Consider the following 15,784-nt stretch of genomic DNA (forward strand, 5'->3'; position numbering starts at 1 on the left):
CTTCTAACTTCTGGGTAACTATTGTAAATACCTAGACTGAACCCCCCACAGGGGATTGCCCCTCCCAGATGGGACTTCTTCCCCTGCCATGGGCCCAACACTCAACCCCACCCCGTACCCAGCCCCACCGCAAGCTTGACCCACCACCCCCCTCCAACCTTTAACCCAGCCCCACACCCGCTTGGATCGCCCACACACAACCCCCCCCCCCCCCCCCCCCCCCATTTTGAGTGGGCGGGCCAATTAAGGCCTGCCCGACGGGAAGCGCTATGCACTTCCTGTGGGGAGGGGGGATGGATTCCCCAACTGTCAAAGTGCGCTCTTTGCGCACAAAAGAGCGCACTGCTCCCTGAGACTAAGTGCTGTTTCAGGGAGATTACTGACAGGTTAAAAAAACTCTAAAAATAGAAAAATAAAAACATTATTAACATGTCCCCCTCATATGACAATGTCACACGAGATGGGACATCTTAATAAGAAGCACTGGATGAGGTTTCATGTTTTATCAGAAGCCCTCTGGGGCTCCTGGCCTGCCCACCAACCTTAAGGTTGGACAGGCAGGGTCTTTAATGATCTTAATTATCCTGTCAATGGCCTTAATTGGCCATTGACAGGTCGGCAGGCGGACAGCTGATTTCGCTGTCTGCCTGCCTTCCCAAAAATTTAAATGGACCGGGATGACATCGGGGGTTCCTCCCGATGTCATCCCGCGTCATTTTCCTGTCGGCGAGCAGGCACCGCCCCCAAATCGCCAACAGGAAAATTCTGGCCTCTGAGTGGAGTATCAGTTGTACCTTTCACTTCTTTATTCCATCCCTACCAAATTATTTATCTTTCAGTTTGCAGCTCTGATGAAGAGAGAGATTCAAAATGTTAGCTTGTCTTTTCCCATTACAGATACCATTTGACTTGCGTGTATTTCCAACATTTTCTGATATCTCTATGTTTCTGCATATCATATATATATATATATATATATATATATAGCAGTTTTACTTTGTTTCATAGTATGTACCAATGTAATAGAATATGCAAATGTTTACCAAATGTTATTTTCAATTTTTAGGAAAGATCTTACTACTCATGATAACTATGATAGTTAAAATGTTCTTATTTTATTGGTTCATTGAACCATTGTTGTTAAACTGTATCCCCTTATGGATTCCTCTGCAATAAAATATTGCCCTATAAATACATGCAAGAACAGCCAAATTTAATATGCTCTTCAAATTCCTTTCCTTTCCCACTAAGAATCTCTTGGCTTATCTTCATTGTGTTGTCCCTTGAATTGTAAAGATTGGAACTTGTGTTTTCCTGAAACATGCAATGAAATAAATTAAATATAATTTTTACTTGAATGTAAAATCGTGACTTGATTATAGTAGCTTGCAATCACCTTCTGTCAGCTATAGTTGCCACCATGTGTCAAGCGAGTAACTATGTAAAATAGGTCATTAACCTTCACTTATAAATATAATAAAGAATAACACAGGAGTGTGTCATAAATTGGTATCAAGTTTCTCCATTTTGAAGGCATTAGTAGGTCACTCTGATAGTTTACAGTGTCATCTGACCCACATAAGTATATGTTTGTTACATGTTTCAATTTCTGTATATAATACTGCATGCCTGAGATCAGTGCTGAAAGAATGGTGCTTGCCATTCATTACGCTTGTTGCTGCCCAGACGTTTTGTGGGCCTTTGAGCAGCAACCTTTGGTTATTAGAGATCTTTTCATCTCTTAAGAGAATCTGTGACGTATGTGACCAAGCAATCAGGAGGAACTCAGCCAACAACTTCCTGATTTCCACCTTTAACTGCACCTGTGTAGACACTGGAAGTTGTTGTCTAATTTACTCCATAGTAATAGTGAACACTGATAGCCTCAGTTATTTTTAATACAAAATCAGGGACAAATAAGTTAGAATTTGTTAAATAATTTTAATTTATTTTTCCCTAGGGAGCAATTCAGGGACCTGAGGAGTTCATGGAAGGAATGGCCTTGGGTGTAAAGGCATTAGTGGGAGGTGCTGTTGGTATGTATTTGCACTTTCTGAAAGTAAACTGATTATATTTAATCGGTTAGTTTTGCAAGTGCTGGTTCCCTTGATAAAGGTATTAGTCTAAATTTTCAAAATGTTTATATTATGAGGCTATCTTTCTGTTCAGTTCTGTTGCCTTTCCTTGTTGCAGAATATTTCAAATTTAGCTATTTAACAATCCTTTAAACAATGAGTCAGTAATGAGAACAATGAGAACACCAAAGAACCAAAGTTTAGCTTTGGAGAATTGTTTTAGATGAGGGCTGTTCAGATATGGAAAGACCTTTTGGAGACAGTGGAAAGCAGAATACAAATACCTATTGAAAGAGAAATGGTTAAATATTTGAAAAATAAAATGTGAAGATTATAGGAACAGGGTAGGGAAATAGAACTAGATGGATAGCTTCATCAGAGCACTGAATGGCAACCTCCTGGACTACAAAATTATATACAATAAATTGCAATTATACCGTAGCTTAGTGGAAGAAAAATGTCCGGAGACGCTTCATAGAAGTGTAATCAGGAAAAAAATTGAAACAGGCCAAAGAAGGAGTTATTAGAAGGGTAATTAAAACTTGGTCGAAGAGCTATGATGTAAGGAGGGTATTAAAAGAAGAAAGAGGGATTTAGGGAGCAAATTCCAGAGCTTGAAGCCTAGGCAGCTAATGGCACGGCCACCAATGCTGGGGCAAAAGAAGTGAGGACACACAAGAGGTGATTCTAAATTGTGGAACAGGACTAAAGAATGGTCAGATTTTGGGTTTTTTTAAATTCCGCCCCCACCGCCCCCCAGTAAAAATCTGAGAAGAAAATAATTATTTCTATATTTTGTATTTTTGAGGAAAATTGTATAGACCAAAGTTTAGAACAAATAGCACTGAAGAAACACTAGTTAAAATGCTCGAGGGGTGAATTTTGTTGTTTTGTAAATAAACAATTCATTAGCATTTCTCAGTTATCAATGAGCACTTTGCACCAATGTACTTGGGAGTTTCTGTTTCTGTGCACTTGTAAAACAATCTGGCTGTCTTTCCCTTATTTCTGTTTTGAAAATAAAAACTACAAGGGCAATCTTTGATTAGGCTCAAGTTGAGCCTGCAAGTAAGAAGGCAGTTTGGAGTTTTTTATTAAAGAAAAGCTTGCATTTGATTAGAGCCCTTCATTACCTCAGGGTGGCACAAAGTGTTTTACAACCAATGAACTGCTTTTGAAGTGCAGTCACCTCTGTAATGCAAGTCAAGTAAGATAATCTTTTTGTTCTTTTGGTGTTCTTTAGTTACTGACTCATTGACCAGTTTTACTAATTTATCTTATCAACAACCCTCAATTTTGAACAGCTCCAACAGATGAGGGATAGCAAGTGCATTTCTATAATTCTTGGGTCATAGAGGTCATTGAGAAGGCTTGCGTTTGTTGCTTATCGCTAATTGCCCTTGAGACGGTAGTGATGGTAACATTGTGATTGTACTACTGGAGAAACATGGTTCCCACCTCTTTTTACCTGGTCCCACTTTTCCCAGGCAGCCACCAAATGGGCAAATGGTGTAAACCATTCGCTATTACCGTTTTTGTCAATTACAATAGTGTAATAAAAATCATATCAAGAACACAAGAAATAGGAGCGGGAGTAGACCATATGGCCTGTTGAGCCTACTCCGCCGTTCAATATCATGGTTGATCTTCAGCTACAGCTCCATTTTCCCGCCCGATCCCCATATCCCTTAATTCGCAGAGAGACCGAAAATCTTACACATATTCAATGATGGGTTCTCTAGTTCCAAAGATTCACAAGTCCTTGAGTGAAGTAATTTCTCCTCATCTCAATGCTAAATGGTTGGCCACTTATCCTGTGCCTGTACCTCTGTTTTAGACTCCGGGATCAGCGGAAGCAATCTATCAGCATCATCCCTATCAAGCCCCTTCAGAATTTCGCAGGTTTCAATAAGATCACCTTCAAAATTTCAGGGAATATAAGCCCAATTTAATCAGCCTCTCATCATAGGAAAACCCCTCATCCCAGGGATCAATTTAGTGAACCTTCACTGTACAGCCTCCAATGCAAGTATATCCTCCCTTTAATCTGGAGACCAAAACTGCACACAAATGTGGTCTCACCAAAACCCTCTACAATTGTAGCAAGACTTCTTTATTCTTGTACTCCAATCCCCCTGCAATAAAGGCCAATATCTGATTTGCCTTCCTAATTGCTTACTGCACCTGCATGCTAACTTACTGCGTTCCTTGCACACCCAAGTTTCACACCTTTTTTAGAAAAAATTCTAAAATATGTTAAACACAGACTATTTTTAGAAGTTCAAAACTCATTCTTAAATTAAACTTAACAAGATTTTTAAAATGAGGCCAAGCACTTGGTTTATTTAACTCATCTAGCTATGGAGATCTTTCATCTGCCACATCACAGTCTGGCTGCCTCTTAAGAGGTTCTAGGGCATTAATCTATGCATGTATCGCTGACAGTAGTGGCAGCCTGGACTCCTGCTAAGAGTAGAGAGCTTCTCCTTTCTCAGCTCACACCATTCCTCCAGCAGTGATAGCTTGTCCTGGAATGTGTAGCCTCCATCTTGATGTTCAGATCCTTATCCAGATTGAAGCAATGCTCCTTACAAGGATAAGCTGTCTTTAGCAGAACCATGTTTGTAGTAAAATTTTAGCCTAAAAGTAACTGCGGCTCAGTGAGTTTTAGGGCCTTGGTGAATCTACCCTCTGTACCTTGATGCTCATAGTTCTCGGGTGGGCTCAGGTGCCTGACGTGAACATTCACGTGTGTGGTCATGGTGTATCGGGATTTTACCTCATACTGTGATGTACCATTGTAGAGTGGGAATGGAAAGACAGAGAACTAAAATTCCTTCTGTGCATTTAAACAGTTTTTGCTTACAGTGGCCACCACATATAGCAGGAAAATGGTGTTGACACCAGTGTACCTGCCTTAAATGATAAGGATTGTGATCAAAAAACCTTGATTAATAATCCAGACAGGGTGTTCAAATGCCACCATGGCAAAATTTGGTTGAAAGAAAATCTGGAAATAAAAAAACAGCACTTGTGAAACTGGCCATGACATTATTGGATTGCTGTTTTAAAAAACAAGTTGGTTCACTAATGTCACTCAAGCAAGGAAAGTGTCATCCTTATCCTTTCTGACCTAATATGGTGTGACTCCATGCCCTGACTAATGTGGTTGAGTCTTAACTGCCTTCTGTGGTTTAGAAAGTTTCTCAATTGTATCAAGTTGCTAGATGTGCAGCATGTTCAGTATCGCGTTGCTATTACAATTGCACTGATTTGAATTAAATCTGAACATAACTCTTACTCCATCTGTTCGTTTAGTAGGAAATAAAACATCTTAATAATTAATCATCATATTGTGACATTTTTTCTAGATAAAGGTGCTATATGAATGACTATTATTGTCGTTGCTGCTGTAGTGGTTGTTTTAATAGTACCTGGTACCGTCTTACTGGTTATTTTCTTGCTCCGCCTTCAAGGATATTAAAAAGATGCAAAGAGTTAAGAATGTAGGAACTTGAATAGGCCACGGAGCCCCTTAAATCTATTCCACCATTCAATGAGATTTTAGCTGAGTTGTAACCCAGCTGCATATACCGGTCTTTTCCGCATATTCTTTATATCTCTGGCTAACTAAAATCTGTCCATCTTAGATTTAAAATTAAAAATTGACCTAGAATCAACTGATATTTGCAGAAGAGTTCCAAATATATACCATCCTTTGAATGTAGAAGTGTTTACTAACTTCATTTCTGAACATCCTGACTTTAAGTTTTGAGCTATGTGCCCAAGTTGTAGGGCTGAATTTTCATCTGAGTGCAGAGGCGCATTTTGATGCACGAATGGTCACACTTTGATTTTCTTTGGAGGATATCCAGTTTTCCCCACTTCCCGAACCCACGTTGTATTTATATGCCTTTTTGACAGTTTGGGGATGCCTGTTGTGTGAAATGCATATCTTCCCCCGCTGATGTCGGGTTCCACAGTATAAGATGGGGATAAAATCTCTTTTCTTCACTGCCCGCCATTTTCGTTGGGTCCCCAGGCTTTTTGCATAATGAATAAATGTAGTTTCTTCTGTTGAGTCAGGAAGACATTTGCCAGACCAGGAAGATGTCATGAGTAAAGTGTAGCAACTTTCCTTTGTTTTTCTCTGCAACTTTTAAACCGCCAAACACTGCAGGCAAGCAAGTTGAGATTCTGGCAGGGAGGGGAAAGTGGAAGGAGGATTCCCTTTAAAGCCACATCCAGCACATTTGAACACTGGGAAGGAGTCCTGTACCTTCAAGCTCAGCCTCCTGAGTATTAAGAAAAGCACTTTTAAAATCTGCAACCTGGAATGGCAGCAGCCCCATCCCATAAAGCACAGGTGGAGCAGCAGCAGCAGCTTCAAATGCCTTGCTCGCAGCATATATGAGTCCAAAGCAGGGAGGTACCAGGATGCTGAATGCCTACAAGAAGGAGGCGTAGAATGCTTTGGCGGTGAGATGTCCTGGTTTTTCATTAAGTGTCCCGGTGTCCTGATAATTTGATCAAAATAGTTCAACTGTCCCAGTTTTCAGCTTTTCCCTCTTTACAGGAACCATATCAGAGATTTCATCAACACTTCATTATGTCATGCACTATTATATAGTGCTCCCCTTGTTGCATTGGAGGAGGTGGGGACAGACTGCTCAAGTTCCTGTCTGTATGGCAGTGAGTGTCGTGGCGGTCAGCTTCATTTGTGCAGGGTCCCGTTGGGTCACTGCGCTACCTGCATCACTCTGCAGGGGCAGCTGCCCTCACTTGGGCCCAACTAGCAGATGGAACATCTAGCTAAGGGGCCTGGGAACCAGAGGATGGTAAATTCCCTCCATGAGCATGGAAGTCTCACCACCTTCTTCTGAAATCTGAGCCTTTCTGGTGGTGTCTCAATGGCTGGATGGGCTGTGATGCTGGGGATGGGCTGTGATGCTGGAGCTCAGCTGGCATCCCTACTAGCCACCAATCTGTCATACTTAAGGTAGTCCTGTATGGTATAAGGGGATGCACGGAGAGGAGAATATGCTGGAATAACACGTAGACATGTGTAGCTGGGAATTTGGCTCACATGGGAATTCGGTGCAGAGGGGAAAAGAAGTGCTTTTTTTTCTACTTTGTTTTCAGTCTCCAGTAGTTGGTGAGTTTTCTTCCTTTGTCTCTAAGGTGGGAGGGTGCAACTTTCTGTTACTTTAGCTGTGTAAATGATGAACTAATTCACCAATTAGATAAATAAGGTTGGACAGAAATGGCATGGCTGGTGGTGTGCCATGACTGCAGCTTTGGGAGTCGGTGAAATGCGCTGCAGTCCTGGACAACCGTATATGCAACTTGCTCAACTTTGGCTTAATGTTACTGAGCTGGAGTCTGAGTCATGGACATTGTGGGGCATGCGGAAGGGGGAGATTTACCTGGATACTTTGTTCCAGGATGCAGTCACACCCCTTAGGTTAGGTAGAATAGAGCTAGTCAATGGACTGGGATAGGAGTGTGTGACTGAGTCAGGCAGATATGGGGAATCAGCATGTAGCAAGGGATGAGCCTCAGCCCCTGACTTTGTCCAACAGATACAAGGTGCTGGTTACCTTTCAGCACGAGGAGAAGAACTGCAAGGTGGATGAGCAGACTGACCATGGTATAGGATGTCATTAAGGTTGGGGGAGCAAAGAAGAATGTGATAGGGGGATAGATTCTCTACAGCAGCAACCAGGAGCTCCAAAGGTGGTGGTGTCTGCCTGGTGTGAAGTTTAAGGACGTCTCCTCGGGGCTGGAGAGCAACTTGGAATGGGCGATGGGGGAGGATCCACATTATTGTCCACATGTGAACCAACGACTTAGCAGAACATCACTCCTAGTTCTACCTAAGAGAATTTGAAGAGTTAGGGACCAAATTAAAATGCGGAATATCAAAGGTAATCATCTCTGGATTGTATGGTCTCTCAATCCCTCAGGAAACTCAGCTGGATGAGTACTTATCTACTACTGCAGGTCCAAATACTCAGTCCCAAAGGGGGATTCTGGAGGCTCTACTTCACTTGGCTGTGGGGCAACCCTGCCACTGCCCCCTCCTTTTCAGGCTGAACTCTGCACAAGCAAGGAGGGGGTGGGGGGGTGGTGGGGGGGTGGGGGTGGGGGGGTGCGGTGTTGGGGTGGGAGTAGGAATGCAGCTGATGGACCTGTGAGAGAAACCTAAGACTGAATGAATTGAGATCTTGCTCATCATTCCCCTCCTCCTCCCATTGACTTTCTTCTCCAGCCATCCCTGACATCTGGTGCTGACACCAGTCAACACCTCGCAGCCTGCACACCTTCCTAACTTGGGGTGAGGTATCCCCTTTAGTAGCCATCCTATCATCACCAGGTATTACCATCTGTCTTCCTCCATCCCCTGGCAGTAAATACACCCAGCTGTGCGCCTTTATGACGCCCACTGCCATGTGCACCTGGGAGAGGAGACTTGCCGTCACGCACTGCCCATCACTGTCAGTCATTCTTGTGATGGCCATTGCCCTCTCCTCCACAAGCTTAAGGTTTCAGGTTTGGGGCCCACATCTAGTCCTCGCCATCTCCCATAGGTTGTGGGCCTTCTCCTCCTGAAAGGCAAAAATGGAAACAGTAAAATGGAGGCTCACCAGGGCACAGTACTTGGAGATTCCTCCAAGGTGTCTCACATGTCCCTCCACCAGTTTCCTCTAAATTGTTTCCTCTTGACCATGGATATTTGCTCCTTATGCACTGCAGAGCATCATGCATACTATGTACACACAAGGCCAGCTATGCTACATGCATTGAGGCCAAGCTGCATGTGTTGGAGGAGCATCTTACTCACCGTACTGTTGTGCAGAAGGTCACTAATGCACTTACCCATTGGATCCAGGTTCTCTGGTGCTGTACCAAGGCATTGATCACCTCTGGTGATCTTGACCCAGGTTGCCTTAGCTGGGAGGCTTCCTGGGGTGGGCCTCGACCTCGTGCAGAAGGATCTCCAGGTCAAGCTTGACGATATAGTTCCAAGTCGGAATATTGTGTGACTTGGAGGGGAACTGGAGGGTGATGGTGTTTCCATGCATCTGCTGCCCTTGTAGAGGCTGTGAGTTTGGAAGGTGCTGTCAAAGGAGGCTTGACAAGTTGCTGCATTGCATTTCGTACATGGTACACATGTGCTTCATCAGTGGTGAAGGGAGTGAATACTTATATTGCTGAATGAGATGCCAATCAAGCATGCTGCTTTCTCTAGGACAGCGTTGAGCTTCTTGAGTGTTGTTGGAGCTGCACTCACCTAGGCAAGTGGAGAGGATTCCATCACACTCCTCACCTGTGTCTTGTAGATGGTGGACAGGCTTTGGGGAGTTAGGTGGTAAATTACTCACTGTATATTCCCAGCCTCTGGCCTGCTCTCGTAGCCACAGTATTTTTATAGCTGGTTCAGTTTCTGGTCACTGGTAACCCCCAGGATGTTGATAGTGGGCGATTCTGCGATGGTAATGCCAATGAATGTCGAGGGAAGATGATTAGATTCTCTCTTGTTGAACATAGTCATTGGCTGACACTTGTGTAGCACAAATGTTGCTTGTCATTATCAGCCCAAGTCTGAAAGTTGTCCAGGTCTTGCTGCATATGCACATGCAGCACTTCAATATCTGAGGAGCTGCATGGTGCTGAACATTGAGCAATCATGAGTAAACATCCCATTTCTGATCTTATGATGGAGGGAAGGTCATTGATGAAGCAATTGACAATGGTTGGGCTGAAGGCACTACCCTGAGGAACTCCTGCAGTGATGTCCTGGGACTGAGATGATTGGCCCCTTGCTTTGTGCTAGATATAACTCCGACCCGTGCAGAATTTTCTCCCTGATTCCCATTGACTTCAATTTTGCTAGGCTCCTTGCTTCCACACTTGCTCAAATTCTGCATTGTCAAGGGCAGTCACTCTCACCTCACCTCTTGAATTCAGTTCCTTTGTCCATGTTTGGACCAAGGCTACTATGAGGTCAGGAGCTCAGTGTTCCTGGCGAAACCTAAATTGAGGATCGGTGAACAGGTTATTGCTGTGCAAGTTCTGTTTGATAGCACTGTTGACGACACCTTCCATCACTTTGATTGAGAGTAGATTAATGGAGTGATCATTGGCCAGGTTGGATTTGTCTTGCTTTTTGTGGTAGGGCATGCTTGTGCAATTTTCCATGTTGTCGGGTAGATGCCAGTGTTGTGGGGTGTGGCTACTTCTGGAGCACAAGTCAGTACTAGAATGTTGTCACGGCCCATAGCCTTTGTTGTCTCCAGTGCCTTCAGCTATTTCTTGATATCACATGGAGTGAATCAAATTGGTTGAAGACTGGCACCTGTGATGCTTGGGATTTCAGGAGAAGGACAAGATGGATCATCCAATCAGCACTTCAGGCTGAAGATGATTACAAATGCTTCAGCCTTATCTTTTGCACTCACCTGCTGGTCTCCCCTATCATTGAGGATGTGGATGTTTGTGGCGCCTTCTCTTCCAGTTAGTTGTTTAATTGTCCACCACCATTCATAACTGGATGTGGCAGGACTGCCAAGCTTTGATCTGATCCATTGTTTGTAGAATTGCTTTGCTCTGTCTTACAATGCTGCCTATCATTGTATCATTGAAGACTTGGATATGTAGCTCTCTATCTCATTATCTAAGTTCTTAATTAAAAACAGTGAATAGTTGAGGTCTCAACCTATCTGGAGGGATACCCTATCATGTCATCCCAATTAGCGTACTCATCCATCAAGGGTCATATGGACTCGAAACGTTAACTCTGTTTCTCTCTCCACAGATGCTGCTAGACTTGCTGAGTTTTTCCAGCATTTTCTGTTTTTGCCTTGACAAATCCATTCTGGCTGTCTCTGATCAGCTGAAAATTAAGGCGTTGAGACGCTCCTTTTCCTTTAATGATGAACTAATTTTCTGACGATGGATGTTAGGCTAACTGCTATAACTTCCTGATTTTCCTCTCACCTTGCTCAAATTGCTGAGTGATATGCAATTGTCCAATCCACAGGAATGGTCCCTGAATTTAAAAAACTTTGAAAGATATAGTTAGCACCTGTGCAATGTTTTCACCGACTTCATTTAAAATCCTAGGATGGAAACCAATCAGCCCTGTGGATTTGTCACTCTTTAGTTCCATTATTTTCTTCATTGCTGTTATTTAGCTTATGTTAATATTGATGATTTTTTAATATTCATTCTTGAGATGGGAGCATTTCTGGCAAGGCCAGCTTTTATTGCCCATCCCTAATTATCCTTCAGAAGGTGGTGGTGAGCTGCCTTCTTGAACCACTGCAATCCATGTGGTGCAGGTTCACCCACATTGTTGCTAGGAAGGGAATTCCAGGTTTTGGTCCAGCAATGGTGATGGAATGTGGAAATAGTTTCATGTCAGGTTGGTGTGTGACTTGAAGAGGAATTTTCAGATAACAGTGTTCCCATGCGTTTGCTGCCCTTTTCTCCCAGGTGATAGAAGGGTACAGATTTGGAAGTTGCTGTTGAAGGACCCTTGGCGAGTTGCTGCAGTGATTTTTGTATGATTCACACTGCTGCCACTGTGTGTCAGTAGTCGAGGGAGTGAAAGTTTAAGGTTGCAATAAAGGGGGCTGCTTTATTTCCTTGAGTATTTTTGAAGCTGCACTCATCTAAGCAAATGGAGAGTCACACTCATGATTTATGCCTTGTAGATGGTAGACAGGCTTTTGGGAATCAGGAAGTGAGCTACTCAACATGAAATTCCCAGTCTGTGACCTGTTCTTGTAGTCACAGTATTTATATGGCTGGTCCAGTTCAGCTTCGGGTCAATGGTAACCCCCAGGATGTGGATTGTGGAGAATGTTGATATTTGTTTCCTTTGGATGTCCGGCATGCTACCCTCTTCCCCTAATGTAAATACTAACACAAAGTAATTACTCGACACATCTACCATTACTTTATTTTCATTGACAATATTACTGTTACCAGTTTGAGTGGCCCACATTGGTCCTGACCACCTTTTTCTGTCCTACATGAAAAAGACATGTGCATTTCTTTGACAGCCAGGATTGGAAGGTCCCGGAAGAAATGTACAGCAGCATCGGGCCAGGAGAATCTTTGAGCAGCAATCCTCTCGTTGCTGCTCGGAAGATTCAGGCCATTATATCTCTTGGGCAACTATCCAGGTAACTGCCATGGAACTGTCCGAAGTCTCATGCACTAGCTCAGAGTTGGAGGCATTCGCGTAGGGTCCCAGGGAGAAATAGAATTGTCCATTGGAAGTTTAAATTTCCCAGGCAATTCCCACTTAGGTCTGTGTGTCAAGACTTCCACAGGGTCCTGATGCATTTCTTCAGTCATATGTTCAGTCTCTAACAATCCAGACACCGGAAGATTTGGCCCAATGTCTTTTTCTTGTAGGACAGAAAAAGGTGGTCAGGACCAATGTGGGCCACTTGAAAACTGGTAACAGTAATATTGTCAATGAAAATAAAATAAAGGTGGATGTGTTGAGTGATTACTTTGTGTTAATATTTACATTAGGGGAAGAGAAAAGCATGCCAGATGTCCAAAGGAAACAAATATCAACATTCTCCACAATCAACATCCTGGGGTTACCATTGATCTGAAACTGAACTGGACCAGCCATATTAATACTGTGGCTACAAGAACAGGTCACAAACTGGGAATTTTGCTTCAAGTAACTCACTTCCTGATTCCCCAAAGCCTGTCTACCATCTACAAGGCACAAATCATGAGTGTGACTCTCCACTTGCTTGGATGAGTGCAACTCCAAAAATACCCAAGAAGTTCAATGCCATCCAAGACAAAGCAGCCCTCTTGATTGGCACTCCATGCAACCTTAAACATATGCTCCCTCTGACAGCCAGGATTGGAAGATCCCAGAAGAAATGCGCAGCAGTATCAGGTCAGGAGAATCTTTGAGCGCAGCACCAATTCGCTCATCACTGACACTGCTTGAAAGATTCAGGCCATCATATCTGGTTCAAATCACAGTGAAATACCATTATTACATCCACATTGCACAATTGTGTAGTTAGATATTGTGCAGTAAGGGCATACTTCTAAATATAAGATAATCAGACTGCTATTTGTTCCCTACAGAGCAGCAAATAAACACTTCACAACGAGTGTGGACAAATATGCAACAAATATCTGCATCTGTAGTAAAGTTTTACATATTATTATGCATGCACATAGTTCATACATTCATATGCTTTTTCTTCACCACCACTCAAGTCTTCCACTGAATTCTAGGAGGTTTCAGTGATAGTGTTGGGTTAGGGTTTTAAATTTTTCTTCACAGTAAATTGAAGAGTGAAGACTATCAAGATATATGTGAACTCAAGTTATCAGTTCTTAATAGAACACTAATGGGTGAATTTCCTTGGCGTTTCTTATAATTTTCTGCCATAAGTTTGCAGAAGAACTGGAAAAAATATTTTTTGAGTTCTGAAGAAGAGCCATATTGGACTCAAAACGTTAACTCTGTTTCTCTCTCCACAGGTGCTGCCAGACCTCCTGAGATTTTCCAGTACTTCTGGTTTTATATCAGATCTCCAGCATCTGCAGTATTTTGCTTTCATTTTTATATTTAATTCACTGCCATCTTTCTTCCAGGAATGCCTACCTTGAAGTTCTGCTCTTCTCTTTCACCTTGTTCGCTGTTTTGCATTGCTTTCATTACTTTCCATTTCCCTCCTGGTTTTGATTAAAGGTTTACCAAAACTCACTTTCACAGCCCAATCTCCTTCCTCAGAGACTGTCTCCAGCTACAACTTACCCCATATGGATTCCAACTGAAGTTTTATCCTTCATTTTCGAATCCACCCAAGATTACAGCTATCTCCGAGACATACAAAATTCCTCAGACTGCTGTTCTTGCAACATCCTGAGTTCCACACTGAGTGCCATGTGCACACGCTCAACCTCTCTGTCCAGCAGCATCAACTCACCCTATCTCAGAGCTGTCCTTGACCCCACTTTCATTTCATTCTTCATCGCTTACAATGCCTTAACAAAAAAACTTTTTCTCTTCCTTTCAGGTGTTAAGGAATGCAGCCTCCAACACCTTATTGGTAGCAACGCTCATCCGGATCCATCTTCCCCTTCCCTTTCCCTTCTCTCCGACCCCTTCCCAGCACAAGAAAAACAGTTCCAATGAATAGCCATATTGAACTTGAAACATTTACTCTGTTTCTCCCTTCACAGCTTCTGGCAGACCTGCTGAGTTTTTCCAGCACTTTCTGTTTTTATTTCAGATTCAAGCACTTTGCTTTCATTTGCACACTGTACTGTGTAAATTCTTGGAAGGTAAAATAAATTGGGGAGAATCTATGACAAACCCATTTAGTTTATAAAGAACAGGTGGATTTTTTTTCCATCAATTTAGTGACTGGTTTATTATTTTTGAAAACTTTTATGATTCCTTAAATTTGCAGTGTTTACAAACCTTGTGCATTGATTCTTTCCACATAGATAAAGTCAAGAATGTTGAAGAAATGTAATAATTATAAATGAATAAATTGCAGAACTGTTATCAGTCATAATGTTACTAATTCTAAACTGTTCCTGCAGGTGGTATTGCAGGCGCTGCTTCTAGAATAACCGGTGCAATGGCAAAAGGTGTAGCCGCTATAACGATGGACGAAGAGTACCAGCAGAGACGTAGGGAAGCCATGAACAAACAACCAAGTGGGATTAAGGAAGGCATTGCACGTGGAGGAAAAGGCTTAGTGTCGGTAAGATTTGCTAAATTACTTCCTCACCCCCCACAACACAGTGCATGATATAGAAACATAAGTATAAAGCAACAGGAGTAGGGCATTTTTAGCCCCTTGAAGCCTGTTCCACTATTTGATGAAATCATAGCTGACCTGTGACCTAACTGCATATACCTGCCTTTGTCCTTTATGCCTTTGGTTAACAAAAATCTCCAATTTAATTGAGCATTTAACTTAGAATCAGCTGCCACCAGCAGAAGAGTGTTCCAAACTTCTACCACCTTTTGTCTGTGGAAGTGTTTTCTAATTTCACCCCCGAAAGGCCTAGCTCTAACTTTTAGACTTGTCCCCATGTCCTTAACTCCACAAATATTGGAAATAGGATAGAAACAGAGAAACTATCAGTTCCCCTTAATATTTTGAAAAGATGAATTAAAATGCCCCTTAACCTTATACATTGCAGCGAGTGTGACCCTAGTTTTGTAATCCTTCCTCATTCTAAGTTAAAAGGCAGGTATATGCAGTTAAGTCACAGGTCAGCTATGATTTCATCAAATAGTGGAACAGGCTTCAAGGTGGTAGAAGTTTGGAACACTCTTCTGCTGGTGGCAGCTGATTCTAAGTTAAATGCTCAATTAAATTGGAGATTTTTGTTAACCAAAGGCATAAAGGACAAAGCCTTGGAATTCAGGTACCTTTCTGGCAAATCTACAAAAGCTGAAAGCAGACAAGTTGCACGTTACTCTGCAACCTTATTCGTAGAGACAAGAATAGGCATTCAGCTCTTCAAATCTATTCCATCGTTCAGTTAGATCCTGGATAATCATATTGTAATCCCATCTACCTACCTTGGTTCCATAATCTTTATATCCTTGGCTACAATAAGCCTACCGATCTCCATTTTGAAATTTGAAATTTATCTAGCTTCATTAGCTTTGTGGAGGTGAGATTTCCAAA

The 15,784-nt window shown here is 42.5% G+C and overlaps 1 protein-coding gene across 6 annotated transcripts in view; it reads left to right on the forward strand.

The window, feature by feature from the left end:
* The window catches only part of vps13a (vacuolar protein sorting 13 homolog A), a 523,321-nt gene that overhangs the window by 443,240 nt on the left and 64,297 nt on the right, over positions 1–15,784 (forward strand). For all 6 annotated transcript variants that reach the window (XM_078567491.1, XM_078567508.1, XM_078567499.1 and 3 more), the window contains 2 exons: positions 1,961–2,036; positions 14,682–14,845. In XM_078567491.1, coding sequence (XP_078423617.1) covers positions 1,961–2,036; positions 14,682–14,845 — 240 coding nt within the window. The remainder of the gene's footprint in view (positions 1–1,960; positions 2,037–14,681; positions 14,846–15,784) is intronic.

The sequence above is a fragment of the Cetorhinus maximus genome, chromosome 2 (assembly GCF_964194155.1).
Source record: "Cetorhinus maximus chromosome 2, sCetMax3.hap1.1, whole genome shotgun sequence".
Classification (NCBI taxonomy): Eukaryota; Metazoa; Chordata; class Chondrichthyes; order Lamniformes; family Cetorhinidae; genus Cetorhinus; species Cetorhinus maximus.